General features: G+C 46.0%; 1 protein-coding gene across 10 annotated transcripts in view; it reads left to right on the top strand.

Annotated features, from left to right (window-relative positions):
- Window positions 1–27,616, top strand: part of LOC135914301 (uncharacterized) — a 114,777-nt gene that overhangs the window by 77,277 nt on the left and 9,884 nt on the right. For 4 of the 10 annotated variants that reach the window (XM_065447086.2, XM_065447085.2, XM_070523519.1 and 1 more), the window contains one exon: window positions 13,663–13,854. The exons of 2 other annotated variants lie outside the window; for them this stretch is intronic. In XM_065447086.2, the coding sequence (XP_065303158.1) occupies window positions 13,663–13,854 (192 nt within the window). Of the gene's footprint in view, window positions 1–4,979; window positions 5,053–6,228; window positions 6,255–13,662; window positions 13,855–27,616 lie in introns of those variants that run through there. 4 more of the 10 variants (XR_011507956.1, XM_070523521.1, XM_070523520.1 and 1 more) reach the window with 4 other exon arrangements.

Here is a 27,616-nt window from a genome sequence, read left to right as displayed (position 1 = left end):
CATTGGTGTGCTTGGTGTACCTGGCCTGGTACTTTCGAGGTGTTCGATGTGTTTGGTGTGCTTGGCTGGTGCTTTCTCTATCCTGGTGTGGTCTCCCTGGGACCATACTGGTACCTTCTGATGCGTTCGACAGATTTTAGCTTGCATCGATTATCTATACATCATTAGTTTCATGCTGCAGAAGGCACATTTACGAGGTTAACAATTATTTTACATTTATTCTGTAGATTACAAGTTGCTGTATTATCAGAGGCGAAAGAGCACTGCAAACATTTACATGGTACACAAGATGAAAATAGATTTTGCTTTGAATATATGAGCATCAAGTAACTTGAGTGCGCCAAATTTCCTTGCACGTACTCTGCTGCCCTAGTAACTACTTAATTTGTCAAGTCAGTATGCTATATATGAGCTGCGTAGCTTCCTATTTCTAACTAAATGCTTTCTCAGCTTGATACCCATAGAGAGAGAATTGGCTTCATACAAAAAAAAGCACACGAGTGTAGAATGCTTCATCGGCTCTGCGGTGGATGATCCCCTCAGTCCAGCGGCCTTAGCTGCCCTTTTCACTCAGTTGACCGGGTTGAGCTGGTCCGTCGAGCCGGAGCTGGATAGCGCTGCCTCCTATTGCTGAGTGGCAATGGAACTTGGAAGTTTTGTGTGGAAGCCACGGCCAGTAAACAGACAGTTGCATCCTGTGATGCTTCTCAGAGACCCAGTACAGCCTGAAATATACAAGCAATTGTACGCCTCATTACACATTCTTCATGACATCAATAAAACTTGTTTCCATGTAATAAAGTTACCCCATTACCAGTTTTCTGTTATTAAGTACTAGTAACAAAGCGAAGTCTGCCTAAATTGGCGACAAATGTAACCTGGAAGAGCAGGTACGCTAGCTGGAAAACTGAAGGTGCTACACGAAAATTGTATGCCTTACGTTTGTGTGAAAGACATCTTTAAAGTAAATAAAAGCAATAGAAGTTTCTTTGAGCCGAAGTAGAGTATTTCAGCTTTGTGAAGGGCAGAAAGAAGTAAAGTTTGTGCTAGCCAACCCGAAAACCTCTCCTAGTACTCGCCCCTGACCACCCTCTATGCAATTGGTGAGAGCCAAAATACAGGTTTTACCTCTACACCACTCGGCTTGTGCTATGAGGCTATCATTACATAAACCGTCAATAGAAAAGTAAATTCATTCGAGCATGCTTTATGGGAAGGCAGAAGGGTAGTACATTATGCTTATACTGTAGGTGACATAAATGGCAAAATGTTCTAGCTCAAAGAAATATTTCGAGTTTATCAGCACTGACTGACAAGTAGCGAGAAAGTTGCTGCCATTGCATGTTCAACATTTGAGTGCGAGATAATGGACAAAAGGGAGACCAGATGACAAAAAAGCTATCAATTCCACATTTATTTTGCTGGAAGGAATAAAGAAAATATTTACAATGCATATGCTCTTCTACAGCAGAGTTCTCTCAAGAAGAGAGCGCAAGTTGCAATACAATAATACAAAAAGTGTAACCATGTGTGCATAATAAAACAGAATAAATAAGCACGGAATTTTTGCTAGTCGATGTCATCCAGAGAGTATTCCTATTTGTCATGGAATCATAATCTGGTATTTCTCACTGATTTTGTTTGTCAATCGGTTGCCGCAAGTGAAAAGACCAGATGAATAATAGAAATCTGGGGTGCAGCATAACTCGTGTCAGAGCATCATCAAGTGACAAAAGTATACTTACCCCTTGAATGAATAATGCTGCTCTCTTGGGTGCGTGTTGAGGGACCAGCCCACCTGCCCCATGTACATTTGACCAAATATAAAGATGATCAAAGGAATAGACTACACTACTCCTGACGCACAGCAGTCAAATTTGTTGGCATCTCTAACTAAGCAAGGACCCCTTGCCTGGATGCCTTTTCCAATTTACTAGTGTGCCAATTTCGCACACATATTTGCAGCAAAAAATAATGTAGGCAGTATATATACGAGTCCACTAGTGAACTTAAAAAGGTGAGCAGGCAAGCGAGCTTTGCTTCCTTACAGATATCAGCAAATGTGTCTAGAGTTTGTCAGAGGAAGTTTACTATATTAAGCAGTGCCTTTGTACTAGAAATTGCACCTCCCCACTGAAAAAAACTTCTGTACCATATATTCACATGTCTTGTGCTAATGAAATTTTTATTTGTTCCATCAAAATATTCATTTAGCAGTGGTCTTGTATGGTCTCCCTCGCTTCCCTGCATAAATTTTGTCCGGGAAAGATATATGAACTGACCTGCAAACTCAAAGGGACGTTACAAGTTTCACCTGGAGCATATGGGTAGTGTTAAGAAGCCGCACAAATACGGTGATAGGCCTGTGTTCGTATACTGTATAGGTGCAAGCAAGCTTCGACATTGCCACAATACTCCAGCTCTCGCAAGGCTACAGTGCTTAAGCACCACAGAAGTGTAAGTGTACCACAACAAAAACAAGAATGCAAACAAACCATGGATTTGGCTTCAGCAGACAGAACATAGGCTGTCTCGTATAGCTGAAACACAGAAAACTTGCAATACATATTGCAACCCAACTTAAAACCATAAGAGTTGCAGTGCATATGATGGTTCTTCTAGGCACAAGTATTTTTGTCAAAATAGGGTTAAGGTTGCATATTCTACTTTCAATTTATCGGCCCAGACACAGAAGCCTCACTGATAGCACCGCAATTGGGGCTTGCTGATTGAACCAATTCTGACCTGAACAGTGCTAAGCAGAATGAATAGAACACTGCTCACAGTGCACAACAAATACATAGGATGAAACAACATATGCAAAGGAACCCAACACATTAGCAGTAAATTTTGAAAGGTGTAGAATTAGGGCCAGTGCCAATCAGTGTGTTTTACGAGGTGCTGTTGAAATGAAATTTATTTGATGAGCAACACTGCAATCACCAGCAAACGCCTTAGCAAGAGCAAGGACACAATTAAACACTATGGAAGAAAATGTGTGCTTCTTTAGTGATAGATCTACCAGGTAACTAAGTGAGAGATTGCTGTATTGACTTGAAGTGAAAAAATAATTTTACTGGACAGACTTGCAACTACTACAATGTCCACTTGCACGAATGAGGATACGTTGCAAAGAAACAAAAAAGAAAGTAATTCAAGCCTACTAGAAAACACCTCACTACTGTAATAACAGCAGCACAGTGAATACGGACGTTCGTGTAAAATTTCAAGGAATTCCTCCTCACCAAATATGTATTTGCCAGTGGCAGTTGTGTCATAATTGTGTCATTCTTAATAAACAACGGCAAAACCGCTGTACGCTTAGACCTGTGACATATTTTTCCCCATGCAATTTGTATTCTTACATGAGCATTCAGTACAAACAGAAAAAAATTCTTCAATACAAGCTGTAGCACAGAAAAGAACTTCTAAACAGAAAAACCTTCAAGAAGTGATATTATGTATATAGGGCACACAGCAAAGATAAAAGTAACTCGCAGTCAAGCATTTGATGCAATAAAATATAGTAAGCATCATGACATGTTAGATATACTTCTCTGGAGAACGCCATATTGTGGGCATAACGTCTAAGAAGAAAAATAAGGAGCAAGTTGAATAAAGTTGCATATATATTTAGCGCACTTAGTAAGGTGTGTTACGAATATGCCTGTACGCTTATCCGTGAATGATTGCTATACTCTCCTTTTTGGAACCTGTACTATTCACACATACCTGAGCCGACCATCCAGGTTATGCACCATGCTGCTGAATTTCTGGGGGCTCTTCCGTTATGTGGACACCGTTGTGCGTGACCGCCTCGGCAGTACAAAAGAAGATGTGTGTTAAATAATGGCAGCGGCACTTGAAGCTGTCACATTATAAACACATGCAAGGAGCACTTAAAATAGTTATGAAAACATTGTTTACATTTGGTCAGGGTCACAAAAGAGCACAAGGTAGAAATCACTGATGAAAGTAATGATAATAGGAACCTTCATCACATAAAAGTTTCACCTACACACAGCAACTGCACATTACAAAAGAATGTTTCCTTACGTAATAATTCTTTTTTTTTCATGACAGCTTAATCAACTTGCCGCTATCAAGTTTAGTAACATGAAACTTATGTGAACACATGTTGTCTTAAAAAGTAAGATATACTAGTAGCAATCTGTGAATGCTCACATTTTTTCACCGAAATCTCCTCGTATACCGAAAACGTTGTAAGCAGATATCATGTATAACGTCTAAGCATTCATAAGCGAAGAAACATCATTGCACAAATAATCGGAAAAAAGGCAGATGCGTCTTCGCTATGCATTTTCACCAGAAAAGCGGGAGTATGCTCACAGACGCACATTAGGAAAACGATTACTTCCGAATTTAATCTCTGCCACCGCAAAAAAATGCTATAAATATTTTAAATTTCGCTCTAAGGCAATAAAATTGCTCGTGCGGCACAGGTTACACCCGTGTCGTCCGCAATCGTTTTCGTGTCGGTGTGTTGAATGCGCGCCGGTTGCGCTCTGGTTGTCTGTACCTTGTGTGTTTATCATGGGGCCCACGAATCTCTTCAGTGTGAATGTGTCCCATGTGTTGTGCTCCACAAGTGTGCGGCGGTGTTCGATGTGTTTGGAGCCAACTGATGCAACACATTTCCGCGAGCAGACGCAGCCGGTAACACACAGTTTTCTTTTTTTGTTCATTATCTTTGAGAGTTATCTGCATCTGTGCTAAAATTACCACAATGCGTTTTCATGACGTTGCATTATGAATGTGTAACTTTGTGTCTTGTTTGCCTTCCTCAATGAGTGTCCTTTTAAAGATTGTCCTGCTTGATAGTACAAATGTCTGTGATGTGGCCGAATAATTCCGGCTCTTTATTCCTTGAGAATAGCAGCGAGTAGTAATTTTACAAGGGCTTAGCAATCCAGCTCTGCACATCGAGCTACAAATCAAAATATGTAAATTTGTTCCAGTACGTGAATCTTACAATCATGTGTCGGTATGTCAGCAAGTTCTGAGTGCTGAGGACTTCGCAGAATGTTAAAGGTAAATGTAGTTTTTACTCATCTGAAGTAGTGTGTGCCACTTCTTCATATCATTTGTTCCAAGTAAAATATTTTCTAGCGCGCACAGCTGACTTTTTAGGTTAAAAGACACTTTGAAATACTATTGAACATTAAGCGCTGCAATGTTTCAAGATAAAACCAGGAGTAATATATGTTGAGCCTTGTGTAGTTCCTCCATACTAATATCTATATGAATATACAAAGTATCATTCTTCCATTGCAAGCAGTTTGTAAGTCATCAATCAAAAAATGACTTAAGCCTGTGATGCAACGCTATGATTCCACACAATATTGCTGGCTCTGCCCCTAAATTATCGTGTATGCGGGATGCATATATTTTTTTTTATTTAACATACTGTTAGTCCCACTGGGACTGTTACAGGAGTGGGTTTATCAGAAAGATACAGGAATACAGTACAGTACAGTAATAGACCAGTTACACATCAAGCGGGCAATAATGCAAACAGTATACAGTACAGTAATACGCCAGTTACACACCGTGTGGGCAACACAATATCAATACAGTCTGAACATGATCGTAAGGTGTGGATTGTTGACAAGACTGACGAGGCTGCGAGCTCAGCGAACTTTTTTAAGGAATCCTGCGCAGTTATAGATTTATCTAGCCCGTTCCAGTCTCTTATGGCTCGAGGGAAAAAGGAAAAGTAATATGTGTTGTTAGCACAAGAGTATTCATTAATCGTAAAGTCATGCTTGTGACGTGTTTCTCTAGAACGATTAAAACTAATGTAAGTAGCAGGATCCATGTTAAATGCGTTATGAATTAATTGATAAAGAAACTTTAGTCTATGGAGCATGGCGCGGCTTGATAAGGTGTCTAGGCTTGCGTAGGAAAGCAGCTCTGTGGGAGAATCAGTGCGCCGGTATCTATGGAAGATAAAACGAACAGCTTTTCGTTGAACTGATTCGAGCATGCGTACATCTTTTTGCATATATGGAAACCAGACGACGTTTGCATATTCTAAGATTGGACGGATAAGGACTTTATAAGCCAGTAACTTGGTATCTGGAGTCGCAAAGCGCAAGGTGCGCTTAAGGAAGTATAAACTGTTCATTGCTTTTTTGGTAATGTTTTGTACTTGGGTTTTAGAGCTGAGATTATCAGAAATAATCACACCAAGGTATTTCTTTTCAGTTACTGTTCTGAGAACGCCGTTGCAGGTACCGTAAGAGAAATTAAGTTTTGTTTTCTTATTTGTGACAGACATCACTACAGTTTTTTCCATATTGATTGACATTTGCCATGTATTGCACCACTTTATGACGTTGCCCAAAGCTGTGTTTAACCTTATTTGGTCTGCATGAGTGTTTATTTTTTGGTAGAGCACGCAGTCATCCGCAAAGAGACGCACCTTCACATCAACGTGATATGTTATGTCGTTTATGTATAAAATGAACAAAAATGGTGCTAGCACAGAGCCCTGCGGCAGGCCAGAAATGACCGGAACGATATCAGAAGCATGGTCATTGTATTGCACATATTGTCGGCGTTCTGATAAGTAGCTGGCTATCCACCTCGTAACGGGACCATCGCCAAGTATTTTGTTTAGTTTGAAATTCAGTTTAGCATGTGCCACACGATCAAAAGCCTTTGAGTAATCAAGGAAAATTATATCAGTTTGACATTGATGATCGATTCCCTCTGCGAGGTCATGAAATATTTCTGCCAGTTGGGTAACAGTGGACAACCCTGCTCTGAAGCCATGCTGGTTTTGGTGAATTATGTTTTTAGTCTCAGTATGTTCTTTAAGAAATTTTAATAAGATGTGCTCAAGAATTTTACAACAGGTACATGTGAGGGATATAGGCCGGTAATTGGACGGGGTCGTTACGTCGCCTGATTTGTGAATGGGCACAATTTTTGCTACCTTCCATTCAGCGGGCAGACAGCTGTCCTGAAGTGACTTAGAAAATATGAGGTAGAGATATTCACTGATTGGTTCGGCATAGCGCCTAAGAAAGCAGTTTGGAATTCCGTCAGGACCACAACTCTTTCTTTCATCAAGGTTCAACAACAGAGAAAGAATCCCAGGTACACTTATGACCGGGGCGCCAGAAAGTTGTGTAGACTCATTACCATAGCACGCTAATGGTCCTAAAACACCGTTATCGGCGGTGAATATCGACTGGAAGTAATTGGTAAATGAGTCAGCTTGCTGCTTTCCACGTGTAGGCGAACTAGCAGTAACATTCTTTCTGTTTAAATACCCCCAGAACTTGGCCGGCGAATTGTTAATGAAGTTGTTAAGTGTAGTGCCACAAAATCGTTTCCTAGCTACGAGTACTTTATTCTTTAATTGTTTTGTTAGTGAAATTATGTTTACCTTTAGTTCTAAGTTTGGTCGTTGCCTATTTCGTTGCCTTAACCTATTAATTTTTCGTTTCATGTGGATTATTTCTCGAGTAATCCACGGATTGTGCTTGCATGTTGCCTTCTTTTTCAAAGGAATAAAATTTGTGATGCAATGCATCACGTGCTCTTTAAATTGTACCCACAAGGCGTCAACAGTAACGATACTCTGAGCATATAAATCATAAAAATCATTAAATTCATGAATAAGATACGTCATAACAGCCGCGTCGTTCGCTCTGTTAAATGCGCGCACATATTTCGTCGGACCGCGCTGGCGACCCAAGTTTGGCAAGAACAGCGTACACAGTACCGTTTCATGGTCAGAAATTCCTTTTGACACTTCAACTTTACAATCATCTATTCTGAAGTTGTTACTAACAAACACGAAGTCTAGTATAGAATTGGATGATCCTTGCGCACGAGTAGGCTCTCTAACAATTTGTACAAGATCTAAAGTGAATAGGATACGATACATGGCATTACTTGTTGCATCAGTTGAGCTTAATGTATTCCAGTCAACTAGCGGACAATTAAAGTCGCCAGCTAGTATGATCATAGAGCCATAGACATATTTATACATGTAATCAAACAGAAGATCCAAATACACAGTTTCAGCATTTGGTGGCCTGTAGACCGCGCCCACATTAACAGATTTACATTTCAAGTGAACTTTGCACCAAACGGCTTCTACACCAGGAATGTCAGGCATTTGCGTAAAGGGTAGATCACGTTTTAAGACCAAGGCCACTCCCCCACCCCTAGATTCCCTGTCTTTGCGAATGATGACATAGCCCGGGGGAACGATTTCATGATCTTGAACTATTAGATATATGCATTTATCTGGACAATGTCACAGAACGCGGCATGAGCAGCAATCTGCTCGCTAGAAAGTAACCTTCTATGTCGTACTTCTGCCAAAGTGACAGATTTACTGAGCGAACATGTGTGGTATTTGAGTTACACATTTGCCAAGCCATCTGTAATCACAGTGTTTGTGTTAAGGAAATATCAGTCCTTTCTCTCGTTCATGTTGCAGAATCGTTCTGACGTTCTCACATAGTGTTTAATTTATTATAAGGCAAGAAAAAGCAAGCATTATGAAGCCCGAATGCTTGGTATGAGTACCGGCTTTTAGCACATCACTGGAGAGTGGTGTTATGAAAGATAGAAACAAGTTTTCGTGCCTTCCTACTAAGTATAGGATTGGTACACATTCATTAGTCATTACACTCAAATAACCTTGCAGCTACTTTTTTCCCAAGCTTCAGATCAGCCAACTATGAGTAGCCAGGATACCTCTATTCAAAGTAGTAATGAAAAGGTTATAGAGGCTCCTTCTAGAACTAGCGATGAAGATAGAGGGCCTTTCTTGACATGAAATGGGTAAAAGCGGCCGGAGAAGAACTACCATTCCGTTTAAACAAAGATGGAGGAGACATATTGCTTCAAAAACAAGCGGCCCTTTATAATACAGGTCTATTGACTTCATAGGTCCCAGGGCACTGGAGAATGCAAACATTTTACTAATCCACAAAAAAAGAAGACGTAAAGAATTACAAAAATAAATGCCCATTAGCTTACTTTCAATATTATACAAAATATTCACGAAGATAAGCTCCAGTGGAATCACAGAGACATAGAGACTCTTTATTAGAACAACACAGAATTTAGCCGCGGCGTACACAACCGCTGGCATGCTACTCTGTATAGGGATGAGGAATCGGATTAAAGGATTCCACAGAAGAGTGGGAGGAAAAGAGAGTAAAAATAAATATGAAATGTACAAGTGGATCTGATACTAATAATTACAGGTGACATGGCGGGTAAATTTAGGCTTTTGTAAATGAAATGTGTTAATCTTTAAAGCTTTCCTATTAACCAATTTCTGACAGGTATTTGAACAATAAATCCAAAATCCGCTCCTGTGTTGAAGGGCCGGGGCATTGTACCTAAGATGCTTGGTAATATCAACGGTTCGTGGCAAATCATGCCCACTTGTTGCTCAAAAAATTGTGTCTCGTCGCACTACGTGGGACATTCTAGTAATGTGTGCTGAATTGTCTCTAAGTTGCCACAGTTATCACAGTAGGGGATAGTGGTAAGCCCTTTGTGGCACAGATAATTGTTCGTGTATGCCATGTTCAGCGAAGACGATGGTACAATGTCTCTAAGTGTTGACGAAGTGGTCGTGCAATTTTCAGTCTCATTTCGGGGTCAATGTAACGCAGGAAGTTATCTTCGTGAAACGGCAGATTCCAGATACGGTGTTTTTCTTGAAAGGCATATGTGCTTGCTAAGTGTGAAGCGTCGGCTTTTGTAAAATATTTCCATTTGAAATTGCGGTCTTGGAGTCCATTTCGGGCAGCTCCATCCGCTTTTTCATTTCCCGAAATACCGGCATAGCCAGGTATCCACTGCAACTTGATGCAATGCCCAGCAATCTTAGCCTTGTGGTGAAGGTAAGCAATGTAAAATGCTGCAGGTTGATTTTTACAACGCTTGTGCCTGTTCCACACACTTTGTAGTGCTGCTTTTGAATCCGTGAAAATCGCCAGTGTCTTTGGCGGCTACGTACACAAAGGCCTCCTTAACGCCATATAGCTCTGCTGAACTAGATGATGTCGCTCGCTCAAGAGGAAACGAGAATCGTTGCCCTGTAGAGGGAACAAAAAGTCCGCACGATGAGCGATGTGGAGTTATAGAGCCATCTGTTAAAATGTGCGCTGAGGTTGCGTATTCGCTTTGCATATTTTACAAAGCCATCTGGTAAGTCATGCTTGAGGAATTTTCTTTTTCGCAGTGATTCCAAGGATATATGGCAGAAATTACAGCGCGGACAGTGTCGATTGTGAACTGTTTCGCGGCATAATTTGTGGCGCCTGAGTAGGAATCAAAATAGATATGCTACCGACGGCCTTTCCAAAGCTGGATGTAGCACGGGTTCTAGAAATATCTTTTATAAAGTGAGTGTTCGTATGAATGACGTGGCGAAGATGAATCCAAAGTTTCGCCTGAGAGGATAGCACTTCAAGGGGCAGGCCTCCAGCTTCTGCTACAATTCCTGAGCGAGATGACCCCTGCGGAAGGCCAAGACATACGCGAAGACACTTGTTCCGTGCTGGCTCAAGTTTTCTCTTGCTTGTGGGAGACATTTTGTGCAGGATCGGAAGGTAATATCATTGTGTTCCGTTGGCGTAGGCCTTATGGGGGAGCACCATTGATCGACAGTTGCTGCCCCACTGTGATTCGGCTAAAAATCGGAATACGTGAGACACCGAGGAAGCCTTCACACTCCCTTTTTTTTCACTTGAGGCGACCATGGGAGGTTCCTATCGAAAGTCACTCTAAGAAACCTTTGCGTTTTGATGCATGGAAGGGTAAGACCACCCAAAGTTAGCGGGTATTTTTCCATACACCTTCCCGTTAAATGGAATCAGGACAACATTGCACATTAGTCAACCAAGTGAAACGGCAGGTTTCAGGAAGGGATACGCTACAATGGATCACATCCATCTCATCAATAAGGTAATCCATAAACCCGCTGAGTACAAACAGCCTCTTTGTGCGGCGTTCATAGATTACGAGGCATTACGTGATTAGAGGCATTACGTGATCAAGGAGTACGGGACGCTTACGCAAATACCTTGGAAAATACCTACAGTGAATCCACAGCTGCCATAATTCTCCAAAATAAAACATGAAGATAGCTATAAAGAAAGGGGTCAGACAAGGAGACACAATCTCTCCAATGCTATTCACTGCGTGCTTAGACGAAGTATTCAAGCTATTAAACTGGAAAGCCATCGGAGCAAGCATCAACGGTGAATATCTCAGCAACCTTCACTTTGCAGGTGACATTGTCGTGTTCAGCAACACTGGGGACGAGTTACAACAAATATTTGAGGACCTTAACAGGGATAGTGTAAGAGGAGGGTTGAAGAATAATATGCAGAAGAAAATGATAATCATGTATAGCCGAGCAAGAGAACAAAAGTTCAGGATCGCCAGTCAGCCTCTAGAGTCTGAGTACGTTTACCTAGGTCAATTATAGCGAATTCCGATCATGAGAAGGAAATTTGCAGAAGAATAAAACTGGGTTGGAGTGCATTCGGCAGGCATTGTCAGATCCTGGCAAGAAGCTACCTTCATCATTAAAAAGGAAGGTGTACAATCAGTGCATTCTACCGGTGCTGACTTATGGGGCAGAGACTCGGAAACTGAAATGGAAGCTCGAAAACAAGTTAAGGACCATGCAAACAGAGGTTGAACGAATAATGTTAGGCGTAACTTATAAGATAGGAAAAGAGCGACGTGGATCAGAGAGAAAGCAAATATAGCTGATATTCTAATTGACATTAAGAGAAAGGAATGTAGCAGGGCAGGTACTGCAATTCGTAAGTTAGATAACGATTGAACAATTAGGGTTACAGAAAGGGTGCCAAGAGAAAGGAAGCGCAGTCGAGGATGGCAGAAATCTATATGGAGTGGTGAAATTAAGAAATTCGCAGGCGCTTGCTGGAATGGGTTGGCGCAGCACAGGGGTAATTGGAGATCGCAGTGAGAGGCCTTCGTACTGCTGTGGACATAAAGTAGGCTAGTGATGATGATATTGCGAATATACATTAGGAAGAACTCGGGAGAAATATTTTTTGCAATTTCTATGGGCAGTAGCTATCGTGAGTAATGTGGTCCTCTGCAAGTTGTTGGGAGTGAGAGAGAGTTTTTCTTAAGTGATGCCTGGTTGCCCGGATGATCTCGTTTTACTCTCGCAACGATGCCCTGATGTTCTCATCTAGGCGCCTTCATAACTGCTCTGTCTTTTCTACGAAGGTCACTTGAAGGCCGCCGACAACGGGAGCTGAAAGTATTTCACGCTTACTACACGGCGTGCTCCCTCCTGAAGTAGGCAGAGTCACTGACGAGAGGGGCACGGGAGAGCACTTCGCGTGCTTGCGTGAGCTACTGTCGATCGCACCTCGACGCACGATTATAGAGAGCCATCGTCGAAATTTGGGAGGCGGTTCATAACGTACTTGTGGCAAAAGCAATTTGCAACACTCGTTAAGGCGAACTGCCCTAGCACAAATTGCCTTCGTCACTGCGGACGACCTAGCCCATGGGTTGGCGTATTTAACCCTTTATCTGGCGTAGGTGCGAGAAAATGCGCTGACGGATTATATTAGCTTCAGGGTAAAGTGCTAGTTTATCTTGTCTAGAAATATTGCTTAAATAATTTCTTTTTGCAGTGAGCTGCAGCCAAATATGGAATATTTCTCAAGCTTCTATAAAGCCGCAGGGCTGTATGAAATTGAATTACGGCATGCCCACTTGCTATATCGACGAACGGTTAAATTGTTCAATCAACCGCTATAGTTTTAGCTGTTACGAAAAATTTGATAAACAGCCACATGGTGTCTGCGACTAAACTACAGCCAAGTTGTCATGTGTAAAGTAGGTGTCCATCAACAAAACGTGCTTCCTTTACTTGTGTTATTAGCCTAATCAGCTCATTGAAACTGGCAAATTTTATGTAGGTATCCTTGGTTCGCTGAAAGAAAAAGCTTCCCCTATGGGCATCATATTTACTCGTGCTACAGGCATGCTAATTGTGTAGCAATTTTATATAATGTCAACGAGCAGTAAAACGAATACATTGATGTTTCGGTTCTAGTGCAGATACCTTGTTCACAAAAAGATAAATGGAAGATGGTCGCCACTAGAAAAGCTTATTTACGCTTGGGTATGTGACCAAGTCAATTCGCATAGATGAGGCGAATATTTTCATTCACCCATTCCATTGACATAACGTACCCGTACGGGCTTCGAAACGTCAATTTCGTCGTTTCACTACATTACTGGAAAGATGATTTATGCCAAACTGATAATAAAATCAGACTTGGTTACTAGGCGGCGTGTCAAGATACACTCCAATAGAAGACTGCCCAGCTTTTTCTTCAAAACTAAGAGAAATGGGGAACTTCATTCTAAAGAGAATATTTCTGCACGCTGCCTTCCCACCTGCAATGTGTGGACGATTCGACCTGATTCAACGCTTTTCCTTTGAGCGCCACGAGACATTTTCGTGATGCTTTTGGTGGTGCTATGTACCCATGCCATTAGGTTATGATGTCGGGTAAGTCCCGATTGCAGTAAGTGTTATTTGTAACAGATAATTACGTCGAAAATAGGTGAACATTTCTTAATATTTTTTTGCAGGGTGACGCGGTGGATTTGGTGAAATGCATGCGGAAAAAAAAAAGCTTCAATAGTCAACTCTTCGCTGTTTCCTTAACCATGAAAGGTCGCTGGTACACACCCAAACTGGACGATGAAGACTATGCAGGTTGGGGCGCGTACTCTGTGTTCAAACCGTGCAATCGCTTCGAAGGGTACGGGATTCCCCAACTGGTGAGCGCCATAGTACAAAGCTAGGCGATGTACCTTACACCACATTTAGAAGACTGGTTAACGCAATTTAGGTGTTGACTGACAAGAAACAAAATAGTCACTGTTGAGCTGCCGTGCAAATTTCACGTAGAGCTTGTATATAGCAGTGAGAAAAGATATCGAACCTACGAAACTGGGGAACAGAAGAAGCTCCCGGTGAGGGTTTTACAAAGATTATCATTCTAGTCCATATTCCCAAGACCAAATGGTGACAACTACAGGGGCAGGTAATTGAATTGAATACTTGGGTACCACGTCTACCACGTCTAAAAACCACGATTTCATCATTAGGCACGCCTTAGTGGTGTCTCCGGTCTAATTTTTACCACCAGGCAATCTTTAACATGTTTCTAATGCACGGGGCGTTCTTGCATTTTTCCCCCGCCGAAATGTGGCCGCCAAGGCCAGCCTTTGATGCCGGGACATCGTGCTACCGCAGCAGATAGAGGGCATGGAAGACAGACGAAAAGGGACGTTCGTTTATAGACCCGCAGAACACTACAATCACATTTTTCGAGCGTCTGCATTCTTATGACAAATTAGATAATATCATGCGAGTTGGCCTATCCACGGTTAAGGCAACGTAAAAAAAATTGACGTGCAATCGCAACAGCAAACTCTTTCCATGTAGGATGAATTTGTACTCTTTGGGAGATATTTACGAACGCGAATACCTAGATTGCGGATGTGTTTAAGGCAAATGCGTCAAGCACAAGCTAAATCTAACACAGAAAGCATAACACGGCTTTTCTGCGTTTTCTATGAAGATGATGCGTTAAAAATATAGGCCAAAGTGTAAAAATCAAGAGTATAAGGCGAAAACATTTCTAGGCTCCTGGAGAAGTTTGCGTCAGCGCACCTGAAAACCGGAGTGTCCGCCGAAGCGTCATTACGCCCTATGAAGACAGATTAAAGAATGAAAAATGATTCGAAGTGACAGTTAGTGAATAATAACGTTATAATTAGATCGGTAGAGGTTAATAATGACTTGTAATGACTAGTAATGAGTATGAAATGTCAAATTTGTCTAACGAGAACTAGTAACGACTAGAATTCATTACAAGTGATAAAATATGCTTAGTAATTACCAGTACTGACTAATCATCACTTGTAATGACTACTAATGACCACGAAATGACCAATACGTCGAACGATGGCTTGCATGACCAGAATTGATTACAAATGACGAAAAATGCTTACTAGTGAGCAGCAATGACTGATAATCACTGAAATGACCTTAATGACTAAAAAGGACTATGACATAACCAATATGAAGAGAAAGAGAAGAGGCAGAGAGAAGGAGGCGAATGATAACAGGAGTAAGAGTAGGCTTTCGCCATTCACCTCTTACGAGAAATCTTGAAAGAGCCTGAAATTTTTTAAAAATTCCATCGCATATGTCCCGGTGTTGTAAAACCTGTGTAGGTGAGAATGATACCCATAGAGTGTGTTCTTGCCAACAATTCCCGTAATATTGCTGGATTGCATGGACATCGTAATAGCAGTAAAAACTTTACGCTACTTTTGGGTAATAGGGCACGAATGGAAGAAACCCCTAGTCCAGGCCTCCAATTGCCTGAGCGGCTCGCTGGGCATTGTCCAGCAGAGCAATTTGGCTCTCCCGATCCTTGCTCGCAAGCTAAACCTCGTATTGCTTTTCAAATGGGTTTCTTCATAACAAGGTTTAGTTAACTTCCGGTGGCCTTAGTGGACACCTCCAGGTTACGTAAGATGCCCACTCCCAACACCACGGACATGTGTTCGGGTATTCCGTTGAATGTGTTTTGTTGAAGAATTACAGATTCGGGTAGGCGTTTGTTTGCAGTCGGCGCCAGTCCCTAGTCTGCCTTAGTTCAAGTATAGAGTGTAGCCGGCTGAATTGTTGCCTTTCTTTGTGCCTCCAGGATGTCGCGTGGGCTGATCGGAGGTTCTTCGCAAACCTTGATCGGCGCTCATATTCCGCAAGCTACAAGATACACTTTCGCATATTCCTCAAGCAAACAGCATCTGCTCAAGTATAGCATCTGCCCTCTCGTTACCCTCTAGCCCCGCGTGTGCAGGTCACCAGGTGATCGCTTGATTTTGTTGCATGCCTGTTCCAAGAATTTTCGATACAGTTCCCGCCATGTATTGACGGCATGCTGATTGCGAGTCGGATATGACTAGTTCAATTGGTTTGGTGTTCGGCATCTCAGATGGCCAAGGCTGTGGCTGCCGATTCTTCCGTGCAGACCGATACCATTTGTAAGGTTGTTGTGAGCATGCTGTTTTGATTTATAGCTAGTATAGTGTATTTTTTTGTGGATACGCTGCACACGCCTGTATAGTACGTGTCCCAGTTGCCTCCGAAATTATTTTGTGACGCTCTAGCCCTGGCATCGCGTCTGCCCCTATGATATTTCGCACTCATGTTTTGGGAATGGGAGATGCTATAATGTGTTATCTTACCTTACCTTGTTCTTAGAAGTGTCTGCACTCCGGAGTGTTGCGGTCTTAGGGGATAGCCTACCCTTTGTAGTAGGGCTTTGCCTTGTTCTAATGAGTTTAGCCTTTCTCGCTGCGTGAGTATCATGGATGTTATCGCGGTTTGTTCAAGCGTGTTGTGTATTCCCAGGTCTTGGAGTTTTTCAGTGCTTGTATTGCGTAGTAGTTATAGTGCTACTTTGTATGCTGCAAGTATTGAGGCATTTAACTGCATTATTTCTTTTTTGTGAGAGCTTGTGGAACGGGAGCCCGTAGGTTACGCGACTGATGAGAAATGCCTGCACTAGCCTTTTGGTTTCTTCTTCCGTGAAAGCTTTCTTATTTCTGGTCATCCGGTGGCTCATGCACGCCACACTTATGTTTGTTTTCCTTAGGTCAGGCAAGGTGTGATCTGTTTTGCCGTTCTCCTGCATCCATTGACCTAGCATGCTCAGTCTTTCCACCCTCTTGATGGACCAGCCACTCAGGTGTGCTCTCAATGTGTTCGTTGCTGTTTTCTCGAGTGTGGGGCTCGGACTTTGACGAATTCGGACTTTTCTTGTGAGGATTTCATGCCTGCTTCTTTAGTAAATCTCGCTACTTTGGCATAGCTATTTGCAGGGAGTCCTGCTTGTTTCCATATGAGCCTCTATGTGCCCAGATCATCATATCATCGGCGCAAATTGCTTGTCCCAGGACATTTGCTTCCCCTAGTTAAATAGCTAGCTTCCTCATTCCTATGTTGAAGAGTAGTGGGGGGAGTATCGAACCCTGAGGGTGCCTCTGTCTGGCATTCTAAAACGTTCTGACCTGGTCAAACCCAGACCTATTGTTGCCATTCTATTGGTGAGGAAAGAGTGTATATATTGGTATACTTTCTTTCTGCATCGAATTTTTCTCGATTTGTTCCAGGATGAGGCTATGCGATATTCTGTCAAGCTCATTTTTTTTATTTCTAGCGCTAGACCGGACTCGTCGCTTACATTTGGTGAGATTAGTGCTCCCGCTTCTAATAGGAGAAACACGTCTCGCACTGAGATGTGTCGTCGAAACCCGAACATGGAATCCGGGAATAGCCTGTGACTTCCTATGCGGTTGCTTAATCTTGTTTGTGCTACTTTCTCAAACAGCTCTTCTGTGCACGAAGTAAGTGAGATGGGGTGCAAATTCGGTAGGTTTCTGGGTTTTCCTGGTTTCTTGGATTAATATGATGTTTGCGCCTTTCCACTCTTTTGGTACTTCACCTCCCTCCATTCAGACGTGTTTGTTGAAAAATTTGGGACCTGGGTGAGGGTATTGAGATTCAGGTTAAGGATCATTCTATTTGTGATTAAATCGGGTCTGGGCGCCGTGTTTTTCTTAAACGATTGGGCGTACACCTCAGATACCGTTATAGACTCGGCTTATACCTGATTTGGCGGCCCTTCATAGTTGGTATTGAGGTACCATTGGTTCGTTGCTGCGCCAACGTAGATTTCTTTTAAGTTTTACTGTTAGCTTAGTGTTTGTTCCCGCCAATTCGCTCTCTAGCAGTTTAAGCGTTGTGTTTGTGGCTGTTTTCGTAGTGGCGGGATCCATCATGCTACTAAGGTGAAGGATTGCCCACGCCTTCTTCGCATGTAGTTTCCCCTGCATCGAGTCGCAGAACTATTTCCAGTTGTTATTGCATAAGCTCTGAGCACACTGACTCACTTTCTGCGCTATCTCTACGATGCGTATTGTAGTCTTCTGTTGTGGGTTTGTCTTTTCCACCTTAGTTAGACTGCATCGAGCTTCCCATAAGTACAAGAGACGCCTGTCCAGTGCCGGTGTTTCGGTTGTGATTCTTACCTTTCTTGTTGTTTCGCCATGTATGTCCTAATGTATAGGGCCCAGGATGTCGCATTTCCCTCTCCATGTAGTCGGTCCCGTTGTGCCCTTAAGGCCGTCCAGTCCGTTATCATGGCGGAGCCTGTAGTCCTCCCTAATTTCGGGGAGTTTATTGCTAATAGTATTATGTTTTGATCGCTGCCTGAATTTTGTTCTGTGTTTGTCCGCATGAGTCGGTTGGGGTCGTTGGTGAACGTTAGCTCAGGTGTCGTATCTAGTGCTACACTATTGCGCGTGCGAGTGGGCATTCCTGGGCCTGTTAATAATTCCAGACCTCTTTGTACTGTTGACTCCAATAGTGTCTTGCCTTTACGTGTGTCGTTCGGGTAATTCCAGTGCGAGTGTTGTGCATTGAAGTCCCCTAGTATCATAATTCTGTCTACCCCCAAAGCTTCCTCCCTCGTAAAATCCACGAGGCGACTGAAGTCTACTGGCTTCTGCCTGGGCGGACTGTAAGCGTTCCGTATAACTTTCTTGCTTTGTTTCTTTTGTATGGCCCCATCATGATTATCTGATGTTGTATCTCGCAGACAGGGATGTGCTTATTAGATAGCGCAACATCATGCTTTGGCAAAACTAGCGATTTTCGGGAAAACGGGGTTCCAATGAACGTCGTAACCGCGGAGCTTCGGTATTCTACTGCCAATTTTTTTGGATGCAGATAATGTCTGGCGGTATTAGTGCCGACTCTACCTATTGAGTTGGAAAGCATGTTTGTTTTTCAGTGTGCGGCTGTTCCATTGTCGCAGCTCGAGGTTTTCATGCAAGCTGTTTCCATAACTAGGCATGATTGGCGGCGTCGCTATCCGTCGTCTCCAGAGCTTTGGGACGGCGGGTCGCAGCCCCGGCGCTGTCGTTAGTTTTCTTGCGGGTGGCTTTTTTCGGTAATTGATCGATTCGTGTATCGCTCGCTTCAGTGTACTTATTTGTGTGAGCAGAAGCAGGATCTGTTGTGTTATTTCGACAAGCTGTTTGCTATTGCCGGTTGGTTCCGCCTCATCCGGGGTTTTTGTTATTGGCCTGGCCGTGGCTACCTCTGGTTTTGACATTGTTTCAGAGCGGCCAGCTCCTGCGTAATCTCGGCCAGGCTAGCTTTTAGAAGGTGGTTTTCTGCAATTATTTTTTGATATTGCTTCGGAACAGTATTTACGATGGAAAGAAGCAAGGAGGGTGAAGACGACGACGATGATTAGAGGCTAGAGCGGGCTGTTGCCTCTTGGCCAAGTGCGGCGTATCTCCTTGCAAATATACTTGTAAATAGCTGTTCGTCTGCGTCTTCCTACGCAACATATCTGGTGGAGGTGGACGTTCCCTGTAACTCGTCAGGGAGCTTCGTAGTGGATGGTACATCGAGCCTTGCTTCATGGCACCCGGCGACGACAACTAGACTCCACCGGCTCCGACACCTGCTGCCACTTCGACGACCTACATCACTCTCCCCGCTCCCCGTCATCCTGGCGTATTCTCGGGCACAGATGGGGAAGACGTCGAGGACTGGATCAGCCTTTACTAACTCGTCAGCCGTAATAACCGGTGGGACCCTACTATCATGCTCGCCAACGTAGTCTTTTACCTCGGTGGCACACCTCGAGTTTGGTTTCGGACGCACGAAGATGAGCTCACCAGTTGGGATTCGCTTAAGCAAAAGCTCCAGGACTTGTTCGACATCCCCTAGGGTCACCAACTTGCCGCGCAGAAGGCATTATACAGCCGTGTGCAGATGTCAATGGAGCCCTACGTCACGTACATTCAGGACGCCTTGGCTCTGTGTCGCAAAGTTCACGCACATATGACTGAGTCCGACGAGGTTTCTGACATCCTCAAAGGCATTTCCGATGACGCCTTCAACTTGCTCGTTTTCAACAACGTCGCGACGGTGGAAGCAGTTATAAATGAGTGCCGCCGCCTGGAACTTGTTAAAAGCCGACGTATCGACCAGCAGTTTGCCCGTCTGCTTAACACCCCAGCGACATCTTCCTGTGCCGACGCTCCTCGTCCCAACGACACTGGTGATGCTACCAGAATCGTCTGGCGTGAGATCGAGGCCGCCTATCCGGCTGCCTTGGACTCCAGTCCCTCCAACGCACCTGCAGTTACGGTTTCCCTAATCCAGGCAGTTGTCCGCCAGGAGTTCGCCAACATTGGTCTTCACACCATCTGCTCGGCCCATCGCCATTATACCGACCCGGCTTCTTCGATTCCGCCCCACCCTGCACCTTGTTACCCACCACGTTTCAGCAACCCGTCTCAATGGCGCACTGCTGACGACGAGCTTATTTGTTTTCACTGCCATCGAATCGGGCATATTCCTCGGCACTGTCGCAGTCGCTGGAGTTCCCCGAACCGGTGTACTTATAGTGCCTACTCTGACACCCCAGGTGGCCCTTCTTTTCCTTCTGTCGCCTGCTCCGATAATGCCGCCACAGATTATCCTTCGTCGAATCGCCCCTAGTCTCGTTCGCCTTCGCCTCAACGACGACAATCCCGCTACCCCCAGCCCCGTCGCTCCTATTCGCCGACTACCTTCGGACACAGTTCCCAGCCGGAAAACTAGACGATGCAGCGTCTCGAGGTGACGCTGCACTGCTCCCTACGCCACCAAATCCTCCACTGACATTGCCCACTCATCTGAACCTTCTTGACGTGCAAGTCGACGGTGTTTCTGTATCTGCAATGTATTTGTAGGTAATGAGCGCTGACCTTTGTACCCGGCTGAGGAAAATAATCACGCCCACCAGGAGCCCTGGTGTCCATGCCGCCAATGGCGGAACAGCCCCCGTAATTGGTATGTGTGCCGCCCGCGTCTCCTTTGCCGATCACTCCACTATTGTGCTATTCACAGTCATCGCCCACTGCCCCCACGACATCATCCTCGGCTTAGACTTCCTCTCCGCACATTCTGCTATCATAGATTGTTCCACCAGTACTATCCGCCTTGACCTGCCTATTCTGAGTCTCGCTGAACCACACCCCAGTCGCCTCAGTTCCGTCGACTTCGTTCGCTTGCCACCTTCGGCACTGACTTACGTTGACTTCGTGTCATCCCCGACGGTCCAGGCCCCGACAGTCTCTACATCGCGGCTCCTGTGCAAGACGTCCTCCTTACACACGGGATAGCAGTACCTCATACAGTGTTATCTATTACGGCGAATTGCGTCTGCCTGCCAGTGGTCAACTTTGGCTTGACGACACAAGTGATGCTGCGTGGGATGTCTCTGGCCCAGCTTTGCTCATTCCACGGTCATTCAATAGCATCTATTGCAGTAGACGACGATTCAGCTGATCCTCCTCTACCATCGCAGTCGGCAACTTGTACCATCGTTGACTTACAGAAGGTGATTGCGCCCGACATACCGTCGGAGCACGCTCGTGAGATCTATCACGTTCTTTATTCCTACCACGATATTATTGACTTTCACGATCGTCCTTTGGCCCAAACTCCAGCTGTTATACATCGCATTAATACCGGCGATGTCCCTCCTATTCATCGCCGCCTGTATTGAGTGTCACCGGCTGAGCGTCAAGTTATTCACGCCGAGGTTCGCAAAATGCTTGCAAAGAACATTATCGAACCGTCATGTAGTCCATGGGCGTTACCTGTTGTACTGGTAAAAAAAAAAGAATGGCTCATGGCACTTTTGCATGGATTATCGGCACTTTAACAGGGTTAAGAAAAAAGTAGTGTGTCCCCTACCTCGCATTGACGTTGTCTTTGACTGCCTCCACGTTGCTCGCTATGGGCAACCAGCGCTGAAGCTTCGCGTGCCGACAGCAGCGCCGTAACACATAGCCTAGCGAGCGGTAGACACAGTTTCCAGTAGCACACGCAGTGATTTCGTGTCAGCAAATTCACCGATTGTCTTGAGTCACACTTTTCACGGCTCACCAAACGGCAGGGAACCGACGTGCTAGGACGTAGCAGCGCATGCGCTCTACGCAGCGCGCATGGCCATGGACAGAACTTGGCTGGCCGCATCGGGCTAGACAAACATTGATACAGGCGCACGTTTCTTATCGCGAAATATGTCGTGCCATCTTCGTAGCCACCCTATCGGACGGTTTCAGCATATTTTAGTAACGCATGAAAAATGTCGTAGCGCCTCCTGGCCAGCGCTGGTTGCCCATTTCTCGTCTATTGACCTTCGCTCCGGCTACTGGCAGATTGCAGTGGACGATCTCGACCGCGAGAATGCTTTTGTAACACCCGACAGTCTTCATTAATTCAAAGTGATGCCGTTCGGTCTATGTAACGCTCCTGCCACTTTTGAATGCATGATGGACTCCCTTTTTCACGGTTTGAAATGATACACGTGCCTGTGCTACTTTGACGACGTTATAGTCTTCTCCCCAACGTTCACTACGCACCTAGAGCGCGTCATAGCAGTCCTGGACGTTTTTCGTCGAGCCGGTCTGCAACTCAATGCATCGAAGTGCCAATTCGGCCGTCGCCAGATTACCGTCCTTGGACATCTCGTTGACGCAAACGGAGTGCAACCGGACCCAGGCAAGATCCATGCTCTTACGCAATTTCCTGTTCCAAAATGTGTGAAGGATTTCGCAGTTTCATAGGTCTTTGTTCGTACTTCCGCCATTTCGTGAAAAATATCGCGGCCATAGCACGACCACTATCCGAGCTTTTGAAACAAGACGCCACTTTCCAGTGGGGCGATAACAAGGCCTCTGCATTCTCGCTTCTAATCGACCTTCTCACCATGCCTCCCGTTCTGGCCCATTTCGGTCCTTCTGCGCCTACCGAAGTCCGTACTGATGCCAGCGGTCACGGAATGGGCGCAGTACTCGCACAACGCCAGCGCGGCCACGACCGTGTTATCGCTTACGCCAGCAGGCTCCTCTCGCCCGCGGAGCGCAACGATTCCATCACTGAGCGTGAGTGTCTGGCTCTAGTTTGGGCGGTTGCGAGGTTCCGCCCATACTTATTTGTCACAGACCGTTGTCACAGACCATCACATGTTTTGCTGGTTATGCTCACTGTAAGATCCTACAGGAAGATTTGGCCGCTGGGCGTTACGCCGCCAAGAATATTCGTACTCTGTCACCTACAAATCTGGCCGACTACACAAGGACGCTCACTGCCTGTCTCGCTACCCGTAGACGAGCCCGACGACGCCGACAGTAGTGCCGCCGACGGCATTTTTTCTGTGTCTGCCTTCGCTAACATCGTCGATGAGCAGTACCGAGACCTATCACTGCGAGCACTCATCGAGTGTCGGCGCTGTACAGCTACCGACGCATCCGTTCGCCGATATGTTCTCCAGGGCGGCATTCTGTACAGAAGGAACTTCCTCCCTCACGGATCTGATCATCTTGTCGTGCCTAAACATCTACAATAGACGATGTTCTTTGAGATGCATGGCGCACCCACTACAGGACATCTTGGAGTAACCCGCACGTACGACTGCGTCCGCCGCCGCTTCCATTGACGTGGTCTCGCTTGCTCCGTCCGACGCTAAGTTGCTGCCTGTGATCACTGCTAGCTTCGGAAAACACCTCATATGCTACCTGCCGTTCATCTCCAGCTGATCACCGTCCCTGTGGAACCGTTCTTTCGTGTTGGCTTAGACCCCCTTGGTCCCTTTCCCACGCCATCCTCTGGGAAAAAATGGGTAGCCGCCGCAACTGATTACACCACCCGATACGCTATCACGCGGGCTCTCCCTACCAGTTGCGCCACTAACGTTGCGGACTTCCTCTTGCGTGACATTATCTTGCTTCGTGGGGCCCCGCGACAGCTGCTTACTGACCATGGTCGCAACTTCCTCTCGAAAGTTATCGCCGACATTGTGCGTTCCTGTTCCATTCAACACAAGCTGACTACCTCATACCATCCTCAAACCAATGGCCTGACAGAGTGGTTAAATCGCACTCTTACCGATATGCTGTCCAAGTACGTTGCCAAGGGCCACCACGATTGGGACATTGCCCTTCCTTACGTCACATTTGCGTATAATTCTTCCCGGCATGGCACCGCCGGATTTTCTCCATTTTATCTATTGTACGGTCGCGAACCGACATTGACCCTTGACACGGCATTTCCTCCTACTGCGATCTCAGCGAGTATGCGCGCGACGCCATCGCAATTGCCGACTATGCACGCCAGCTTGCGCGCACTCGACTGACGGCCTCGCAAACCACTCAGCAGCGTCAGTACAACGCCCGCCACCACGACCTACAGTTTTCGCCTGGTGCGCTCGTGCTGCTGCTGTCGCTATCTCGTCACGTCAGACTTTCCGAGAAACTCCTTTCGCGATACACATGGCTCAACCGCGTGCTGCGGCAGGTGACGCCTGTGACGTATGAAATTGCTCCTGTGCGTTCAACCTCGTCCTCTACTCTAGCACCTAGTGATGCTGTGCACGTCAGTAGGCTCAAGGCCTACTACACTGATTCCGAGTCCGGTGTTTAGTCGCTCTGGGACGGCGCTTTTGCAGCCGGGGGTAGTGCTCTGGAACAGTATTTACGATGACAAAGAGGCGAGCAGGGTGAAAACGACGACGACGACTAGAGGCTAACGCGGGCTGTTGCTTCTTCGCCAAGTGCGGCGCCTTTCCTTGTAAATATACTTGTAAATAGCTTTTCGTCTGCGTCTTCCTACGTAACAATATTCTGGAGTTTGAGTAATTTGTTTGGAATAGGGAGATACGACCTGAGCGTAGCTAACCTGCGGTTGTGCCCCCGATACTGTTTTGCCAGCCGCCGCTTTAGACTGTGGTTTGTTTTTTACTACCTGTTTGAGTGGGCTGGGACCTTGGTGTTATTTCCAAGGTTTCGGAATCTCGTTCCTGATATGGCACGGGATCTTGACCTGGACTTAGAGTGGGATGTCGGTCTTGCTTTATCCCTTTCGGAAGGCCCCTTCCGGAAGGACGTATCCCTTTGCTGTATCCCTTTCGGAAGGACGAAGAAGCACGCTTGTGCGTCCTCGGATGTGAACCAACTTGGACAGTCCTTGTAGGACACCGAGGCGGTGTCTCCCTTCATCTGGGTTTTCTTCGGGTTATCATTGAGGCAGCGCTGAGCTGGCTTTAGTTGTTCTCTGCAGCTCCAGTCCACAATCACGTGTTCTCCGCCACGTGGAGCGCACCGCGCTCTGCTGTCGTGCCCTTGAGGTGGTTTTTGGGTGCTTCAGATTTTGCAGACTGTAAATTCTGGTTGCGGCTAACAGTGGTCCGATCTCCGACTTGTTGGTTGATTTTACACAGTTGTGCCGTGTTGCGTTAAGGGTAACAAGCGAGTTCGCCCCACCCTGATAATGCAAGTATCGGGGGACAAAAATTCCACAGAAGGTGATAACCGCACTTTTAGAGTCTCCTAGCACGCTCGCTTGGGTCACTTCAACGTTTTGCGTAACGTAGCGGAGATTTGGATGGATGGATGAATGCAAAACTTTAATAACGTCCCGAGGTACGCGACTCAGCACACTGCGGGCCGCTCCTACGTTGGGACAGTCAGGCCTTGCCCGACCGCCGCATCGTGGGCCCTCTGGACAGCCCATAGTTGCGCCCCGACATCGGGGCTCTTGATAGCGGAGAGCCACTTGTCCTCGTCGATTTCTTCTTGGCCTCGTAACGAGGGGCAACGCCAGAGCATATGGTCTAGGCTAACGATGTCATTGCGGTGCCTGCAAGAACTAGTGGCAAAGGTGTCGGGATAAATTTTGTGGAAACAAGCCGGGTTGGGATATGAACCTGTTTGCAGTTATCTGAGGGTCAATGCCTGCGCTCTATTTAACTTCTTGTGGAAGGGGAAAGTCTCGCCTGCCGAGATAAAAGTGTTACGCAATTTCGTTGTATGTGGTCGGTTGATCTCTGTTCTCCACCACTGCGGGCAGGCGTTGGAGTTCTCTACGGTCGCGGAAAGCGAGACCTCGCGCCTTGGAGTGGGCCAGCTCGTTGAGGTTTGTGGGGCCTCCCATGATGAATTCCATGTGAGCGGGGAACCTCGTGAGAGTGTGGGTGGCGATGGTTTTGCCGTCGAGGATGCTGCAGGGTTCCTTGCACATGGCGCCAACGCTGAAGGCGCGGATGGCTGCCCTGGAGACGCTAAAGATATTGGCATGTCCGTCGTCCAGGAGAGCCAAGGCAATGGCCACTTGCTCGGCCGCACGTGATGACGTGCTTCGTACCGAAGCGGCGTTAACGGACGAACCTCTGTGGTTGATTGACACTACCGAGAAATTGTTGCTGTTGCCATACTGGGCCGCGTCAACGAAGCGGCTGCCGGCAGGGAGTTCGGTTGCGCGGTGTAGGAGCGCTACCGCTCTGGCCTTCCTTCTTTCTACGTTGCGCTGGGTATGCATATTGCGCGGGGCAGGCGATATTATGATGTGATGATTCTGCTCTTTCGGAAGGCCCTGGCAGGCGTCTTCGACACTGGCCGGGGGGACGACCATCTCAGTTAGGAGTCGTCTGCCCGCCCTGGTGCCGGAGAGCCTGAGAAACTGTGCCCTTTCTTGTGCTTCTGCAATCTCTGCCAGGGTATTATGAATACCCAACTGCAGGAGTCGGTCGGTACGTGTGTAGTTTGGTAGTCCGAGCGCGCTCTTGATCCCCCTCCTTATCATGGCATTTAGCTTGTCTCGCTCGGCCCTCTTCCAGACGTGCATGGCCGCTACGTACGTAAAATGGCATAACAAGAAAGCGTGGACTAGTCTTAACAGACTGTCTTCGCTCAGGCCTCTCCTCCTGTTAGCTACCCGCCTGATTAGACCGATGACGCTATCCGTCTATTTTTCTAGTTTGTGAATGGTGATGCTATTCGTGCCCGCCTCTTCGAGTGCCATTCCCAAGATTCGAATGGACGCGACTTTGGGAATGAGATCTCCGCAATTGGTGTAGAGAATAACGTCAATTTCAGTGGGGGGATTCTAGTTCTGTGGCTTGCGGCCCTTTCTACTTGGGCTGTGGAGAAGGAGCTCGGATTTCTTTGGGGAGCACCGGAGTCCCGTGTTGGTTGAAAAGCGCTCTGTAGTGTCGGCAGCTTCCTGGAGAGCGGCTTCGACTTGTCCGTCACTGCCACCCACGCACCAGATGGTGATGTCGTCCGCGTAGATCATGTGACCGATGCCCTTGACCTTGCCTAGATACATTGAGAAGTCGACCATTGCGATGTTGAAGAGGAGTGGTGAGATGACTGAGCCCTGGGGGGTTCCTTTGCTGTTCAGCTCCATTTTCTCCGATTACCAATCTCCAGCCTTGAGAGTGGCGCATCGTTTGCTCAAGAAAGACCTGACGACGGCATGGAAGGACGAGCCTAGGCCAAGTTTGGAGATGGCGTCGAGAACGAACTCGTGACAGATGTTATCAAAGGCCTTCTCCAGGTCTAAACCAAGGATGGCTCTCGTGTCCCGAGTGCAGCGTTCCAGGATTTGGAT

Source organism: Dermacentor albipictus, chromosome 8 (genome assembly GCF_038994185.2).
Source record: "Dermacentor albipictus isolate Rhodes 1998 colony chromosome 8, USDA_Dalb.pri_finalv2, whole genome shotgun sequence".
NCBI lineage: Eukaryota > Metazoa > Arthropoda > Arachnida > Ixodida > Ixodidae > Dermacentor > Dermacentor albipictus.
The sequence above is the reverse complement of the archived record's forward strand: the minus strand, read 5'-3'. Positions and strand labels throughout refer to the sequence as shown.